The following is a 19,147-nucleotide window of genomic DNA, read 5'->3' as shown; positions in this document are numbered from 1 at the left end:
TTATTGATAAGATGTATCCAAATCTAAATAAGCACATTTAAAATAAAAATTCCATGTATATACTTCAATATACACACAAAAATCAATCTTTTAATATTATATTTATGTTCCTCTTGTGAAATATTGTTTTAGTCCATTCCCAGAAGTTGCAGAATCAGTTCAGCAAGAACTAGAATCTTACAGAGCACAAGAAGATGAGGTCAAACGACTTAAAAGTATTATGGTAAGGTTCTGTTGGCTTTGTAAGTATTATAAGGAAGAAGTAGGACATCTTGAGGGACAAGTTTGCTTTTCTTTTATCTCAAAAGTTCATGGTCATTCATTATTGTTTTACTAACCTAATTTTTCTCAACTTAAGTTGGCTTTTTCAAAAACCTAGTCAAAAGATTAAAATATATATTTATATATTTTATATAATATATAATATACAAATATATATTTAATGTTGTACAAAATCAGGTGACTTTATTTTAGAAATACTTTTTTCCAGTACTGATCATTCTACCACTATGATTTAACTTTAGAATTCAGCTGTCCATTGCAAGTCTCTAGTTCATCTTTAATGCCAGCTGACTACAGAAATACAAACACACACACACCCACACACACATATACACACACACACATGGGCATGCACAGGTGTGTGTGTGTATGCTTTCCCCTTAGAGAAGAATAATTTTTGTGGATTTTTTTTTTTGGTGGGTCATGGTACTTGAACTTTGGACCTGGGCACTGTCCCTGAGCTCTTCAGCTCAAAGTAAGCATATTACCACTTGAGCCACAGTGCTACTTCCAGTTTTCTGGTGGTTAATTGAAGATAAGAGTCTCACAAACATTCCTGCCCTGTATGCCTTTGAACAATGATCCTCAGATGTCAGCCTGCTGAGTAGCTGAGATTACAGTCCAGAACCTTCTTTGCCTTAGGAGAATAGTTTTTCTAATGAATTGTCTTATCAGTAATCTTATCACTAACCTTACCTTTGTTTTTGTGTGGGGGCTTTAAAAATTTGAGTAGTTGCTAAAGCCTTATTTTTTCTCTTCCTTTAGGGACTAGAAGGGGAAGATGAAGGAGCCATAAGTATGCTTTCAGACAATACTGCTAAGCTAACATCAGCTGTTAGGTGAGTACACAGTATATTCTCCTTGAAGTCTTAGTGTTGATAAGATAGATTTTGGAGGTGCCGGTAGTTCACACCTGTAATCCTAGCTACTCAGAAGGCTGAGATCTGAGGATTGTGGTTCAGTCAGCCCAGAGAAAAAAAAACCTAGAGTGTCTTTATCTTCACTTCACCACCAGAAAGCCAAAGTACTAGCCTTAAGCAGATAAGCTCCAGGACAGCAGCCCAAGCCTCAGAACTGCACCAAGCGGGAAGGCGGGGGTGAGGGAATTAGTATTTTTAATAGTAATAAATAAATGTAATAACAAAATCAGTTTGAACTTGAAGAACTAAATTGTCTAATATCTTCTAGGTGATTTCAGTCCCCTTGCAGATACAGCAGAACATTTCAAATTTCTGATGGGATAATTAGGAAAATAATAGGGAAGCAATTATTAATTTTAATATTTTCCAGAAGTTTTTTTTTTGTCTTATTGAAGAGAAAGCAGTTTTTCAATATTATGAATGTCATCTAAATTTCATGGTCAGTTTTCTGTTTAGATTTGAGATGTAGAGCTAACTTTCAATAGCTATAGATAGATAAGCTATATGTACTCAAGCCTGGAAAGTAAATTTAGTTGATAACTTGTCAATTTATCACTGTTCCAGTTTTCTGAGTTCCCACAGAGGAAACACAGTCATGAGTTTTATTTAAAGTCATTATAATCATTTTCTTAGAAAATGTTATGGTTAATTTTCAATTTTTTGGTATTTGTAGTTCTTTGCCAGAACTCCTTGAAAAAAAAAGACTTATTGATCTCCACACAAATGTTGCCACTGCTGTTTTAGAGCATATAAAGGTAAATTTACCTTTTTCCCCCTCACATTTTGACTTGTGACTTGTGTTTATATAGGGTTTTATACTTTCTAAGATGCTTTCATGTTCTCGCATCTTTCATGTTCTCATTGAGCTTTCATTGTGACATAAAATATAATTATAGAAAGAAAAGGTATCATGTTCATTTCTTTACAAATGAGAAAAGTATCAGGAAAAATAAGTGATTAACCAAGAAAATTATTTTAATATATACTCTTGGATCCATGATATTTCTTTTATGTTGAACTGTGTCAAAAACTGCCTGTACATTTTACTTTATTAAGAAATAGACATGTATTTCATTATCAGTATTCTAGATTTAAAAATCCTTTCCATTGATATAATACATTCACAATTGCTTTTTAAAAGATGAGTATAAGCCAGGTACGAGTGGCTCAAGCTGAGATCTGAGGATCGCAGTTCAAAGCTAGCCAAGGCAGAAAAGTCCATGAGACTCTTATCTCCAGTAAATTACTCAGAATAAAACTGGAAGTGGCACTGTGGCTCAAGTGGTAGAATGTTAGCCTTGAGTCAAAGAAGCTCAGGGACAGAGCCCAGGCCCAAAATTCAAGCCCCAGGACTGGCCCCCCCCAAAAAAGTATAATTGCTGCTTGTCTCAATAAGTGAACATGCCCATGTAATTGTAACCCCTCTGTACAGTATTTTCACAATAAAAATAATAAGTGAACAATGTCTTGGGTATATGAAGAAATATTTTATATTTTAAGTATTTAAAAAGCCATAGAGCAGTAAATGGGAGCTAATACACATAGGTAATGATAACAGCATGAAATTTAAATCTGCATAATTTCTGTCAAGCTGACAACATAATTTTTTGTCTTTTTTCCCATATTGATGCTAATACTTGATATTTCTCATGTACATATAAGAATAGAATTATAATTGTAATCTGTATCTGCTAATATGTTCACTTCCCTGTGTTATAACTCTTACCAAATGACAAAAAGCTTTTCCCATCTGTTTAACTGAGACCATGAATCCAATAAGAAAGTAAACATTCATGCCCCCAAAAATCTTGACTCTTACTGGCATATATTAAGATAAAATTATGCAATAAGTACTCTGTGAGGTCAAACCCAGAAGTTTTTGAGTTTTGCTCTTTGCCTAGGTACTATGTACAAATAGACAACTAAAAGTGAATTTCTAGTTAGGCACCAGTGGCTAATGTCTGAAATCTTAATATTACTACTCTGGAGGCTGAAATCAGTAGAATAATAGTTCAAAGCTAGCCTAAATAGAAAAGCCTATGAGTCTCTGTCTCTAAATTAACCACCAACAAGCCAGCTGGAGGTGTGGTTCACAGGCTAGAGTGTGCCAGCCAAGAAAGCAAGCTAATCAAGTAGATGACCTAAGTTCAAATCCTAGCACTTACTGCAAATTAATTCTAGAAAGATAGTCTTAGGAAGGCTTAAAAGTCTATTCTGTGGATTTCCTTTGATTTATGTGAGAGACAGATTGCCCTTTTCTCTTCATTAAAAGTTTTGTTTTTTTATTTTACATTCTGACTTTTCACAGCTATAAAATGAGAAAAATGCCAAGCTTAGCTCCTGATACTAAACTGGTTGGGATGACCCAAAACATTTAAGTATTGAAAGTATGGAATATGCAGTGTTACTTTTATAAATAACTTTATTAAAAAAAAAAAAACATTCCTTCTAGCCAAGCGCCAGTGTCTCACACCAGTAATCATAGCTAGTCAGGAGGCTGACACGTACAGATTATGTTGAAGCCAGATGTAAGGATTACATTCAAAGCCAGCCAGAGCAGTAGAATCCTTGAGACTCTTACCTCCAGTTAACACCCATAAAGCCAGAAGTGGAGCTGTGGTTCCAGTGGCCTTGAGCAGAAAATTCACACACAGACACACACACACACCCTACCTTCCATAAATGTAATCTTTATTTATAAATTAGAAACTAGAACTTTGGTTTGAGAAAATTTTCTTTAAAGTAATAGTCATGTTTATAAAATGACTATTGTGCTCCTGTCCTGAAGATGTTATAGTTTGCAAAATTCTCTGTTCTCTTGGAGCTTATATAATAATGACAGTAAAAGAAGGCAGAATATCAAGCATTTAAGTGCTAGGAATAACAAAAGTAAATTGAGGCTGTAGAGGTGGCTGAAAGGCTTGTGCTTAAGTGATGAAGCACATCAGCCTCTAGGTGGTCATATTTGACTTGAGTCCTAAATCACAAGAAGCAGGCAGTTGGGAAGCTGGTAGCTAAGGATTCCAATTTAAAGCCAACTCAGGCAGACCAATCTATGAGACTCTTACCTCCAATTAACCAGCAAAAAGCCAGAATGGAGGTGTGGCTCAAGTGGTACTCCAGCCTAAGCAGAAAAGGCAAAAAGTCCCCTGAATTTAAACCTCAGAACCAGCAAAAAAAAAAAAAAAGCAGTTGGTTAAAATGGTACTTAATAAAGTACAATTTCTTTTTAAAGTTTTTATGGTAATTATCATTATCATTTACACCAGTGATTTTAGGTCAGTGTTTCAGATTAAGCTAAGCTATCTGTCCAAGATAGATCATGTCCCAAGATGCACATGCTTGAAATAAGCATTCTGCTTGAAGACCTCCTGGTCTAATGAAAATGTTTCAGCTTAGGCTGTAGTGCATCCTATACCCAAAAATTATTCAAGATAGTGAGTAATTTTATCTAAATGTTAGGCATTTATGAATCAGTGATTTACTATAACTAAAAGTAGACACATTCCTAACAAGATCTGATTTAAAGAAACTTCTATGAAGAACATTTGTTTTGCAGAAGGAAAATAATGCATATAGGAGAATACAATTTTCCTAGTTGGGCTGTTCTAGGAGACCCAATACCAAAATTTTTTTTATATCACAGAAAAAGTGTATAAATATTTACATATAAATTGTGGTTATACTTAGTAAACCATATATGCAGAAATTACTTTGATACAAAAATTCTGATAGAATTAATATTTTAAGTTTCTCCTCTCTTGCTAGATTGAGCCCATAAACTTCATTATTTTTATTTCTTTCTTAATCTTTTCATTATTAAATTTCCAACTTCATATTTACTTTAAGAACCTTTGTTTTGTTTTGTGAGGTCTTTCTTGGTATTGTTCATTTAGTTTTGTTTTGCTAGGCTGTGCTGTGCTAGGAATCAAATCCAGAGCCTTGTGCTTGCTAGCTAAGCAAGTACTCTACCACTGAGTTCCATACTTGCCCTTACCATCATTATGTGAACTATCACTATGTGTAGCATAATGATTATACTCTACCTCTGACTATAAATTTTGACATGAAGTAGTTCTTGTCCATAATACTTTGCTAGTTTCATCTTTTTAATATTTCTTTATAAACATTTATAAATCTAAGTAATTTTTTTTTTACTTTTTTTTTGGGTCCGGTCGTGGGGCCTGAACTCTGGCCTGGGCGCTGTCCCTCAGCTATTCAGCTCAAGGCTAGCACTCTACCACTTGAGCCACAGCGCCACTTCCGGCTTTTTTTCTTTTTTCTTACGTGGTGCTGAGGAATCGAACCCAGGGCCTCAGGCATGCAAACCAAGCACTCTACCACTGAGCCACCTTCCCAGCCCCTAAGTAAATTTTTATTAGCAGGAACATGTCTTATTATAGAATATTCTTTGAGCATTTCCCTTCAAATTTGTCTTTTTTGCAGTTGTACATATTTCTTCTTTGGGAATGTTTAGATAATTGCTGCTTACATTTTATAAATTATATTCTGAAGGAAGATACAAAGAATTTGTTTCAAAGTCCTTCAATATATGTTCTGGTGGAAAGTTAAAAAAAATACACTTCTATTTGCTACAACTTAGGCAAATATTCTTAAATTTATTGATACTCTGAAGATTTAACTGGTTAACTTTGATCAAATAAATTAAAGAGAAAATGGTTGAATATTCATTTTTTTCAGCTATTTATATTTTTAAACCTTTGCTTTAGTAGCTCTTTCCTCTCTAATGCACATAGGCTTTTCCACTTGGTGGTTGTTTGCACCTGTCTCATAACATTTCCATATGACAGAAGGAAAATATAATCTGTAGCGAGACGTCCCCATTGAACAAACTATGACTGTCTTCTACTGCTTCTCATCCTACATAAGATTAATCATTTATGAGTTTCTCTCTATTCAATTATGATTTAAAACATAGCCCTTAAGTGAATAGACTATCCTTCAGCTTCTTTTCCTGACTTATGGACTACTTTTACATCACTAAAAAAAAAAAAAAATGAAACTAACTGACTCTAGTTCTTTGCCATCACTAGTATGAAGGTAAAGCATCATTTTTCATAATCCAAAAACAATTAAGTTGAAAGGAATAAAGAGCTCAGTAAGAAAACAAACAACTGTGCTCACTCTGGTGGTACATATACTAAAATTAGAATGATAGAAAATTAGCATGGCCCCTGTGCAAGAATGATACGCAGATTCATGAAGTGTTCCATGTTTTTTGTGTAAAAGTTCATTCTACTCATAAAATGTACCGTGTGCTTTTCATCCTTTGAAATTTGTTGAAACTTCCTTCATGGCCTTGAAATGTTTTGTATTTTGTAACTTACATGAAGTGTCTTCAAATTTAAAAAAAAAAAAAAAAAAAGCGCAAACAACCTGTAGTAGTATAAGGGTACTTCAGAGAAGAAGAAAAAAAATCCCTTGGCTGAAAAATGTGAGTACATAATGTGATTCTTCTTGTAAAAGGAGAAGAAATGCTTTTGTGTGTATTTCTGTGTCATATAGTTTATATTTCCCTATCCAAGAAGGGAAATGAATCTCAGTCACTGAATACTTGGCTTAAGACCATCTGCTCAATCTGAATTTGAACTTGGGTTTTTAAGTCCAGTGCTCTTTCATTGGACAAGGATGGTTACTCATGGAACCAGGACATGTGGCTCAAGTAGTAGAGTACTAGCCATGTGTGAAAAAAAAAAGAAAACAAAGAGTGTGAAGCCCCAAGATCAAGCCCCAGTATCCCTTTGACATAACTAAGGGCTTAGAAATTTTCATTAGCTGGTCACCAGTGGCTCATGCTTATAATACCAGCTACTCGAAGAGGCTGAGATCTGAGGATCACAGTTCAGTGCCAGCCCAGGCAGGAAACCTGTGAGACTTTCATCTCCAAGTAATCACAGAAAGCCAAAAGTGGTGCTATGGCCCAAGTGGTAGAGCACTAGCCTTGAGTAAAAGGTGCTCAGGGACAGCATCAGACCCTGAGTTCAAGCCGCAGGACTGGCAAAAAAAAAAAAAAGAAGAAGAATTTAATTTTAAAATACAAAGAAATAGAAGTAGGGAAAAATCTTAGCTCCATTTACGATAGTTAATTGGAGTCTCACAAGCTTTTTTACCCAGGTTGTCTTGGAACTATGCTCCTCAGATCTCAGCCTCCTCAGTAGCTAGGGTTACAAGTATGAGCCACCAGTGCCTGGCTCAAATGTATTTTTGATACAAAATTTGTATTCATTGTAAATGTAAGGTTACTAAGGCTAACTATATTATTAAAGACATGCAAAATCATCACTGGATATTCTTTTCCCATTGTTTTATGTAATATGCATGAAAAAATACAGAAAGGCATGCATAATTTGACTAGATTTTTTCCAACCCACTTCTCTTTTTTTTCCCTAGTCCTTAGGTTTTTACTCAAGGCCTTAGCAGACACTCTTATATAACCTTTTTTAAATTTATTTTTATTTCTAACATACTCTCAGGGTATACATAGTACTAATTTTAGATAAATCTTGATGCAGTGTGCTAGAAAACAAGAGAAAAATCAGCTTCACTAACCAATGATGACTCTGAAACTTAGGGAAAAAATTCTACAATTCTTTTTATCAGAAAATCCCTTAGAAAGAAAGGAATACTTGAAAAAAAGTGGCTCTAAGTTTATGTTCAGTATATGTAACCTGCGTTTCATGAACAGTGCCTTTGCTTTTCAGTAATGTTTTTATTATATTTTAAATTTTATAGCATTTATTGATGCTGCCAAATACTTGCTTGTCTTAACTTTGTTTTATGGTTTTTAAGTTGCCTGTGTTCAATGAAATTCTTATCCAAATTATGTTCTCTTGAGCCCAATGAGAATAATCAGTCTTTGGAATTATAAAAGTTGCTTCCCTTAACATTTTCCCTCAGCTCAAGAATTTGAGAAAGACCTGTAGATCTCTTTTGCCATATACAAAAAAAAAACAAAAGAAAACATGTATTACCAAAAAGCAAAATATGTACTGACAGATATACTTTCATAAAGCATAGACAAAGGAGGTAATAAATTGTTCTTGAGGGAAATATAATTTCCCCTACTCTTTATATATGGTGTATACTGGAGTATAACCTGGATTTGAACCTTAGCTGTGGTCACCTCTGGTAACCTTAATAAATGTGTTTTCCTTTGTTTCTTCATCTTCAAAAGGAGACTAGTAATTATTAGCTTGTGTTTTATTTGGAGAAAATGACAAAAATTAAATTGGGTGTTTTTTTTGTTGGATTGTGTGTGTTTGTGTGTGTGTGTGAAAGAAAGAGAGAGAGAGAGAAAGAGAGCACACATGGGCCAGTCCTAGGACTTGAACTTAGGGCCTGGGCACTGTCCCTGAACTATTTTCCTCAAGGTTACCTACCTCTCTACTACTTCAGACACGGCTCCATTTCTGGCTCTTTGGTAGTTAATTGGAGATAAGCAGACTTTCCTGCTTGATCTGGCTTCGAACCAGAATAGCTAGGATTGCAGGCATGAGCTACCAGTGCCTGGCTAGGAAGTAGTTTTTCAACACTGTTCCCTAGTACTCTAAAGTTATATAGAGATATTTCATTAGTTGCTAGCACATATTTTCTGTAGGCTTCTAGAGAGTATTTGGTTTGAAAAAGGAGGTCATGAATTTGCTGTTTAATGGCATTTGGGAGTCATAGCTATAACTAAGTGCCTTACACCAAATGTCATAAACACCAGACACTAGTCACTCTATGCAGGTTAGAAACTCTACTAATTTTCCTTTTCAGATAGTGCTTCCTCATAATCAGCAAACTAAAATGCTAAGTCACTTTTAACAACTTTGTTCAGCACCATATAGTTCACCTGTTTAAAATCTCTAATAAAGACTGGAGATATGGTGAAGCTATTGCCTAGGAAGCTCTTTGTTCAAATACCTGTACACACACACACACACACACACACACACACACACACACACACACACACACACACACACACACACACACACACACACACACACACACACACACACACACACACACACACACACACACACACACACACTCCAATGAAGTAAATAATTCCAGTAGTTTGTAGTATATTCAGAATGACAACCATAATTACAACCTAATCTTAGAATATTGTAGTCACCTCAAAAAAAAAAAAAAGTACTATCCTAATCAAGCCAAACTAAGTTGCTTTTATGTACTGTACATTGCTCCTTACAAGTTAACACATGTATACATGTACATCAAGAGGAGGAAATGAATCAACTGTGTGCCTGTGCATAAATCATTGAACCATATTTTTCACTCATGTAAGTAGTTATAGACATTAAATCCTATTGTGACATGTGTCATACTAAGTTTTATATATTAAATCTTTAAAAGGTTTATGGCTTAGTGTCCCAGTACTCAGGAAGCTTAGGCAGTAGGATTCCAAGTTTAAGGACACCTTAAAATATTAATGGTCTGGGAAAAAAAAAAACAAAATTACAAGTACTTGTTAGAAACCAGGTGCTATGTTATACCCCTGAGGTTAAAAAGCAATACATATCCTTAAGCAACTTGCAATTTTAGGAAGATGACATATAAACAGAAGACAATAATTTTTTTGTATTTTTATGGAGAGCTGTATAAAAGGTACACAGTGAGGAGTGAGTTCTAGCTAAGAATGAGATCCAAAAAAGGTAAAAGCAGAGAAACAGCAAAGAAAGTGGACCTTGAAGAATAAGTAGAATCCTAGGCAGATAATAGAAGAGAAATATGTTCTTTTTTTCTTTTTCATCTTTTTCTTTTTTTGTCAGTTGTGGGGCTTGAACACCGTCTGGGCACTGTCCCCTGAGCTCTTCAGCTCAAAGCAAGCACTCTACCACTTGAGCCAAAGCACCACTTGCAGTTTTCTGGTAGTTAATTGGAGATAAGAGTCTCTGGGACTTTCCTGCCACGGCTGGCTTTGAACCACAATCCTCAGATCTCAGCCTCCTGAGTAATCCTAGGATTAGGCGCCCAGCTAAGAGATATGTTCTTAAAAGGCTAAGAGAATAAGATAAGCCTATGTCTGAATGAAAAAAGCGTGTCCAATACTCAGTGAAAATTTATTTGATGTGACTATAAGGGAAGGAACATAGTAAATAATGCTAAAAGAGAAAAGGCTAATGAGTCAGATTGTGAAGGACAATACCAGTTTTACATTGTTTTTTCCTTCCTTTCACTTTCCAGAAATTGGCTTTTCCTAATCTAATATTTCCGTGAATGTTGTGCCTATCTTAGTTTCTGGGGGTTTTCTTTGCCTTGTCATCACTTTGCTTCCCATATCCTTTCTGCTGTTACTTGCTAAACATCCATCTTTTCCTTTCCTTTTCTGCAGCAACTACCTTGAGCTTTTCTACCTAATCTCTCTTATGGTTTACTTGTCCATTTTAAATATTGTCATTCCTAGGATTTTACCTGTTACCTATTTTAGTTTTCAAAGAAGCTTATAAAGTACCAAAAGTAATTCCTATAGCATGCAGTCAAAAAACTGAAAAGCCATAGATTTTATAAGGAAAATGTTTTCCTTAGGTGGGGGGAGGGGGTGGGAGATGGGAAGGGACGGGAAAGGGAAACAAAGGAGGAGGCAACAATGCTTGATAAGAAATGTTCTCATTACCTTGCCCATGTAATTGTAACCCTTCTGTATGGTATTTTCACAATAAAAAAATGTTTTCCTTATTATACTCTTATCAAGAGTTCACTGGTGTCAGTGAAAGGGCAGAAGAGTATTTTGCTCTTTGTGTCAGAAAGAGAGGAAGGATCTATTCGTTTATATTTGCATAGAAACTGAAAAGCTATACAAGTAATCAAAGTAAAACAAAAAAATACCTATACTACTGGGTGAGAAAAGATGAGTGAAAATGGGACATCTCAGTTTTTCTATTACGTTTGGTTTTTAAACAACTGAACGTTTCATCTCTTTTAAACTCTTAAGTTACTCTTACACTGCAGGACAATGAAAGGGCTTTCAGTGATTTCTATCCACTTCTTATTCTACTACCCAGATGTCCCTGTTCTACAGTGTCATGCTGTGATCTGTGAAACTACAAAAACTACTGTCCCCAAATCATAACTTTAAATTCATTACTTTCTCTTCCAAACTTGCTTAACTATTATGTCATTTTTGGCATAATGTATGTATGCTAGCTGTTTATTATTTTGGTTCTTTGTTGGTATTTGCTAGATTTATGGAATGATTTCTACTTCTAGTTGAGTTAACATCTTTGTATTAGAAAGAAAAACATTTTCACTTTAATATTATCTGAAGCATAATTTAGTAAATACTTGATAATGAAACATCTTAATAAATTATTTAGCATTTTCATCAGTAAAACTTTCAATGAGAAATCATGTCATTTAGAAAATTTTTCCGTCACCTAAAACTTTAGTGAATTGGAGAAATAAGAGGAAAAACAGTTTTATTTCAGAAATTAAAATTGTTTTTTAAACATTGAAAATAACATCGTTAATTTCTGTACGAAAGTAAAAAATCTAGATATGCACTAAAAAAAAAACAAACATAGTTTGATCACCTGTTCTTAATTTGCATGGAGTATATGAGATGTGTTCTAGTTACTCATCAATACAAAAATTGAGTGTTATATGACTATTATTTTTACTAATATATGTAGGACATGCAAAGTTAATTTTACATGTGCAGGTCTGGTAAATGAAATAGACTCTTGGTTCATTCCTTTTTTTCTTTTACATTAAGTGTATGATCAAAAATAAAAATGTTTAACTTCCACAAGGAAATGAACATTTGTTTTTAAAATTGACTGTAAAAGTTGAAACTTGTAAGCAGGAGATTCAGTATATTTTTATTAATGTATCTTCATCTAATATTTATTTTGAAACAGGCAAGAAAACTGGATGTATATTTTGAATATGAAGAGAAAATAATGAGCAAAACTACTCTGGATAAATCTCTTCTAGATATTATATCTGACCCTGATGGTAGGTACCATAAATTTGAGAGTAATATAAGTTTTACTTAGGATCATTTTATTCATTACTTTCAGTTGAGCAAAATTTCAACAGAATTACTCTTTACTATCATCAAATACTCATAACAAAAGCAATTAAAAGAACTATTCTCTTTATATTTTTATTAGCATACATTAATTATACAAGGGTAAGGTATCCACATGTACATATAATGTTTCCCATTCAAGCATACACCCTTTATCATTCTCTTATTCTCCCTCTTCCCCACTTAAAACAATTTCAGTAGCCTTCATTTGCTATTTTAATACTTACAAACTACTTCAACCATGTTCATCCTCTTGGTTAGCCTCCACACTCCTACTAGTACTCTCTTCCCCAACACAGCTTGTTTTTTACTTTATCATTGTTTTTTTGTTTTGTTTTGTGGGGGATTTTTAATGTGTATTGTACCAAAGGGTACAATTTAGAAGTATAAGCATTTTGATATAAGAACTCAAAATGAAAAAGGATATATGTGTGTAAGTCCATCATTTCTAAGTTGTTATTATGAGTTGTGAATAAAATTGAAGCATCTGAAACTTTACAGGATATTTAAGTTGCAAAACACTATGCTAGACTTTTCATTCTTATGGTACATAAAAAAAAAGGAAGAAAGGATTTTAACTCAATTTTAGTTCATGAATGGATGAGTGGTTCCATTGCAATGGGCTTGTCTTAATGCTAAACATCACAGTGGGAAGCAAGAAGAAAGAGGAGAAAGGTCAGGGGACAGGATGCATCTTTCCAGGACATGACCCTACCTACCTCCTCCAACTACATCCCATCTCCTACTTTGAATCACTTCCCACTAGTGCGATTATATTCTCAATCTAGCAAAGGAATATTCTGTTCCTTAGATCAGAGCTCTCAGGATCCAATCACTTTCCAAAAGCCCAGCAACTAAGCCTTTGAGAGACATTTTGTATTCCAACATTTTCCTACAAAATACTTGTTCACTCAAAGGGAAAAATAATAACTTTACACTAGAAGAGCCTGATAAATAAAAGATAATCTCAAATAACATGAGTAATGAGAGAGATATACTGAAATAGTGAAATAACCCAGTTTAATTCCATGCAAAAAATGTAGCTTCAATTACTTGTGTTTGTTTTTTTTTGCTAAAAAATGTATAATCTGACACTAATAGCAAAGAAATACCAGATGAAACTTAATTGTGTAATATACTACATAAAATAGATCCTTTTTTTTTTTTTTTTGGTCAGGCCTGAACTCTGGGCCTGGACGCTGTCTCTCAGCTCTTCAGCTCAAACTAGCACTCTACCACTTGAGCCACAGCGCCACTTCCGGCTTTTTCTGCTTATGTGGTGCTGAGGAATCAAACCCAGGGCCTCATGCATGCAAGCCAAACACTGTACCACTGAGCCACCTTCCCTAGCCCCATAAAATGGACTCAATATTTTAAAATAACAAGGCCATGCTACAAGAAATAGCATTAATCTTAAAAAAAAAAAAAATCAAGTCATACAAGTCAGGAAAAGATGGAGGAATATTTTGTTTAGAAGATTAAAGAAGAATAACATTTGTATGCAACACATGAACCCTGAAGTTGATTATTTTGCCATAAGATACTTTAGATTCAATTATAGACAAGATATTAACTTGAAGTGGGATATGACAGTTAAATGATAATATATATACCTTGTAGTACATTACCACTATTATCCTGGTTTGGGTCTAATGTTTGAGTGTGAAAGACAGACCAGCAACTTACTCTCAGGTTTATCAGGGAAAAAAATGCCCTCCAAACTATAACTCAAACTTTTCTCTAAAATATATCAGATTACTCTGACTTGAAAATAAAGAGCAATCACAGTAGAGTTTTAAATTTAAGAGGTTCCAACTGATTTTGCCAAATCAAAAAAGCTAGAAAAGTCTGAATGGCAATATGGCAGAAATGTACAGTCTTAACAGTGAACATAAATTCTTAGTAGAAGAAATAAACAATTGGCCTAATGGGTAATTTTTTCTCTTGTTGGAAAGAAAGTGAGACATTTAGACAGGCAGTCCTATCAATACATAGGCAATATAGATTATTAACAAGTCTCCAGTTTGCTAAGTGAGGTGCCAACAATCTCATCCATAAGATTGTTAACAGGGTTTGGGGTTTTTTTTTTTAAACAGTAGTGTTATTATGAGGTATTCTATTTTCCTTTTTATTACTCTTTTCTAGATATTTGTCTCAAAACTATATATGGCATATATATAGTATATACTTATATACTATATACTTATAGTATATACTTATATACTATATATATACATATATACTATATATATGACACTTATAATAAATGTAAAAAACAAGAAGCTTACTAAAATGTGGGACTAGAGAATATATTGAGATAGCAAGATAATGTGAAACATTCTCAGTTAATTCTGTCAGGTAGAAGAAACATTTGTGATTTAGAAGCTAGGTCTATATTCAAGATCCAGAATTATCAGTTATGATATGCTTGGAATCCCCATCTATGGATTATGTTAGTATCTATATCTAGTTTTCATTAATTTTTTATTAGTGGTAATAGAGTTAGAACTCAGGGCCTTGAACCTGCGAGGCAAGTGCTCTACTATCTGAGCCTCTAGCCTTTCTTGGCACTGATTTCTTTTAAGACAGGGTCTCCCTTCTACCTAGGCATGTGTTTTGACCATGATCTGCCTATCTCAAGGCTTCCTGTTATAATTGAGATGAGGGACATCTACCACTACACTTCGCTTCCTCCACTGAAATGGAGTCATGTAGACTTTACTGTTCTGGCTGATCTCAAACCACAATAGTCCCAATATTCAGGTTCTTACATAAATAAGATTAAAAGTGTAAGCTACTAAAGCTGTATAAATTTTTCATATCAAAACAATTTTTAATATATTTATAAAACAGAGTGCCTTAAATGTGTATATTTGACATCAAATAAATATTGAATGCACAAAAAAATTAGCAATATTATCTTAAATACAATTCCAAATATCATTTTGCCAAACATCAACTTAATTTGAATCTTCTCAAGATATTGAGTTGGCCATATCAAGGTATTAATATGATGGGAAAAAAATGTTACATTCCAAATGCCTCATCCTTGTATTTTATTTTGATGTGGGCTATCTACATGTTATGACATACAGCTTTATTCATGTCTTCACCTCATGATATTGTTGGTGAAACCATCTAGTTCTCAGTGGATGGGGAAAATTTTGTGAATTGCTAATTAAATATGTTTTAAAAACTCCAGTGTTTAGGGGCTGGGAAGGTGGCTCAGTGGTAGAGCACTTGCCTTGCATGCATGAGGCCCTGGATTCAATTCCTCAGCACCACATAAGCAGGGAAAAAAAGCCGGAAGTGGCACTGTGGCTCAAGTGGTAGAGCGCTAGCCTTGAGCTGAAGAGCTAAGGGACAGCACGCAGGCCCAGAGTTCAGGCCCACAACCGGACCCCCCCAAAAATCAAACAAAGAAAAACTAGAGTTGTGTTCAAGAAAAAAAAAAGTTAAGAGGTTACAGCCTGTAGAGTTTCAGTTATAAAAGAAACAGTTATAAAATTTTACTTTGGCTTCCCTGTGGTTATATCATTACATTTGGTTCCTCTTCAGCACTGATGTCTCTTAAACCATAACACAGAGATTCTAGGGCAATTAGAAACAAATCTATAACAATTATAAAAATGTTTCCTCTTGGTTTTTTTTTTTTTTTTTTTTTTTTTTTTTTTTTTTTTTTTTTTTATTTTTTTATTGTAAAGCTACTATACAGAGGGTTACAGTTACATGAGTGAGGTTATGAGTACACTTCCTCTTGAACATTGTTACCCCCTCCATTGTTTTCCCCCTACCATCCCCTCCCTCCCTCCCTTCCCCGAGGTTCTTTTTTTTTTTTTTTTTTTTTTGATTGTGATTAAATGATTACATAATTTCAAAGTCACAAGTTCATTCTAACTTCCCTGGATCCTCTTGGTTTTAATGTGTTTTCTCCCTCCTGTGGAATCTGCTGTGGAGATAGAAACTAACAAGGTCCTGGCAGACAACCACACAGTTCTCTGCTCCCTGGGCAAGGGCACTGTTAGTCCTGCCTGCTGACCAGGAGGTCCTAGCCATCACTGCTCTGAGGGTACAGAATCTTTTAGACTTCCTGCTGTATACTAGGTACTGCTAAACACTGTCAGAGGGGACAGTCTTCAGGACCACAAATCACTTTCAGTGCAAAAGAATTGATGGCATGTGCCAGCAACCCCTTACTATTCCTAGGTTTTTGGGAGAGTGATGAATTGGGTGGGTCTAGTCAACGTACATTTTGAAGTATATACAGACATGTCCAAAGACAACCTCCTTGTAGTTGTGGGGATGTGTTTCCAATTAAGAGTGAGAAGTATTCAAAGGAAAATGAATGTCTACTATGAAACAATGTTTTGCTAGATGCAAAGAATAGTAAAAGCAACATTAGGGACTCTGAGACCCAAAGAACTCTGAAAGGAACCTTCCTGTCAAATCTTAGGAGCTGTGGTTCCCTGATGGTAGGGCCAACCTCATTCTCCCTTACTGTCTTTGACCTCTAGCTGCTTGTTTACAGTTGGAGCCATAGTTGCAGGAAGTATGCAGTGGAGCAGGATAACAAAAGCCAAAGCTTTCTGGCCAGAGTGCCCGTTAGGGAAGGCCAAGGGAATGGCAAAGTACCAGGGAGATCACAGAGAAGGATGGAGCTCAGAAAACAATCCCATAAACTTGTTTATGAAATCCTAGGCTCACCACTGAAGAACACATTAATGAATATTATCCTCACAGCATTTCAAAAAAAGGTGAAGGGCTAGACCACCAGTTCCCAAATTGACCACTGAGTGACAAATCTATCTGCAGCAGCCACAAAAGGTTTTAGAAATAGAATTGATGATGGAACACAACCTACACAAAGCTGGTAGTAATATTAGTTTGTACCAATAAGACTAATTACCTACTAAAAAAATATCAGCATTCTTATTAGAGTATCATAACCTAATGTTCAAAATGTCCTGAATATAACATTTATTAACTTGAGAACTTAGGAGAACTTGTCACTGACCCTTATGTCATCAATTTTTTGTTGTATTCACAGAATAAAAATAAATGGACTATCTGGATTCCAAAGCATGAAAATCAGTGATTAATATATTTGTAGGGGGTATTGTTTTGTTTCTGTATTTTGAGACCGGGTCTCACTATGTGTCTTGAGCTGGCCTGATAAACACTATGTAGCTCAGGCTCAAACTCAAAATCCTCCTGCCTTAGCCTCCTAGTTGCTTGGATTACAGTTGTGTGCTACAACACTCCATTCCAAGTTATTATTCTATAATGAAATATATATAATGATTCTATGTCTGTACATCTTAAGACACATTTTGGTAAAAGGTAAAAGATACGATCTGAAGAGAAACTAGAGTATTAAGACACATTTTTTGTTGCTGTTTTATATATTTTTATTGTTATTGTAAAGGTGATATACAAAGGGGTTACAGTTATGTAAACATGTCAACTAATGATTATCTTTTTGAAGTGTCACCCCTTCCCATGCTCTGAGTTTTTCCTTCCTGTCCCCTCCCCCACAAGTTGTACAGTTCATATTCAACATAGTGTCTAGTGAGTACCACTCTACATTAGTTCGCCCTTCCCCCCTCCCTCTTTCTGTGTTGTCCCTTACCCTCCCAGAGACTTAACAAACAAGACAAAATGTACAGCAAACAAAAACAGCAACAAAAAAAAAAATCCCTCTTGTTTCCATTTCTTGGAGTTCATTTCAATATATATTTTTTTTTTGGGGGGGGGGGTCGGTCATGGGGCCTGAACTCTGGGCATGGGCGCTGTTCTACCGCTTGAGCCACAGTGCCACTTCTGGCTTTTTCTGCTTATGTGGTGCTGAGGAATCAAACCCAGGGCCTCATGCATGCAAGGCAAGCACTCTACACTGAGCCACCTTCCCAACCCTCAGTAAATATTATTTTATGTAATCATATGCACATAGCTATTGAACCTTTGTGATCCTCCTAAGAATATCCTCCTTTTGTCTCACTGTATTAATGTTAAGACACACTTGCTTGATAAGAAATGTACTCATTACCTTGCTCATGTGATTGTAACCCCTCTATACAGTATTTTCACAATAAAAAAATTATTTAAACATAAATACATACTTTTTAAAAGACATACTTTAGAGGGAGAGTGAATAGTATTGTTGAGCCCTGCCTAATCACTTTTTAACCTATGGTGTTTACTATGTGAAATAGAAGAGTTAGAATTTCTCTGGCAATTTAGGCTTTGAGAGAATAGTTTAATACACCACTGCAGTGAGAAAATTCTTTGGAGACTGATGTTTTGTCTTAAAATTTGAGTCAAAAATATTCTGCTCCGTAATACAAGGATAAAAGTGTGTTTCCCAAGACTTGTAGTAAACTAACATCTTTCAGAAAGAGGAATTGCATGTTCAGAGGAATTGGGGAAATGTGATATTAGGTTTGGCTAGCTGGTTTATTTAAATAGCAGATATTATCTCATACCCAGGATAACCATACAACTAGATTTCCAGGACAGTCCCATTTTTATACCAGTTGGCTTATATAGTTACCACCTTAAAAGTATCCTGTTGTAACTTTATAATTTTTTAGGTTTATCTTAGAGATAAATTTCAACATTATAGACAGTTGGAAAAGTGAATGAAGATGTCTATAATCACACCCTTCCAATTGCACATTTAACCTTTTTCACTGATTGTGTTTTACATGGTTGTAATTATAGCATTTATTACCTTAACTCAGTTGAATTACAAACCTTTCGGTCGTGGGACTTAAACTCTGGGCCTGGGTGCTGTCCCTCAGCTCTTCAGTTCAAGGCAAGCACTCTACCACTTGAGCCACAGTGCCACTTCCCATTTTCTAGTGGTTTATTGGAGATAAGAATCACG

At 34.9% G+C, this 19,147-nt stretch overlaps 1 protein-coding gene and 1 non-coding gene across 5 annotated transcripts in view; both read left to right on the top strand.

Annotated features, from left to right (window-relative positions):
* The window catches only part of Scfd1 (sec1 family domain containing 1), a 97,852-nt gene that overhangs the window by 44,878 nt on the left and 33,827 nt on the right, over positions 1-19,147 (top strand). For all 4 annotated transcript variants that reach the window (XR_006147123.1, XM_042677392.1, XM_042677391.1 and 1 more), the window contains 4 exons: positions 133-223; positions 1,048-1,121; positions 1,876-1,957; positions 12,089-12,185. Coding sequence is in view for 3 of the 4 variants with exons in the window: in XM_042677392.1 (XP_042533326.1) it covers positions 133-223; positions 1,048-1,121; positions 1,876-1,957; positions 12,089-12,185 (344 nt within the window). In the remaining variant the exon portion in view is untranslated. The remainder of the gene's footprint in view (positions 1-132; positions 224-1,047; positions 1,122-1,875; positions 1,958-12,088; positions 12,186-19,147) is intronic.
* On the top strand, positions 6,340-6,442 carry LOC122106139. The gene has a single exon (XR_006147125.1). It is a non-coding gene; the product is annotated as a U6 spliceosomal RNA (small nuclear RNA).

Source organism: Dipodomys spectabilis, unplaced genomic scaffold, assembly GCF_019054845.1.
Source record: "Dipodomys spectabilis isolate Male_0828 unplaced genomic scaffold, ASM1905484v1 ptg000038l, whole genome shotgun sequence".
In the NCBI taxonomy this organism is placed as follows: Eukaryota; Metazoa; Chordata; class Mammalia; order Rodentia; family Heteromyidae; genus Dipodomys; species Dipodomys spectabilis.
The sequence above is the reverse complement of the archived record's forward strand: the minus strand, read 5'-3'. Positions and strand labels throughout refer to the sequence as shown.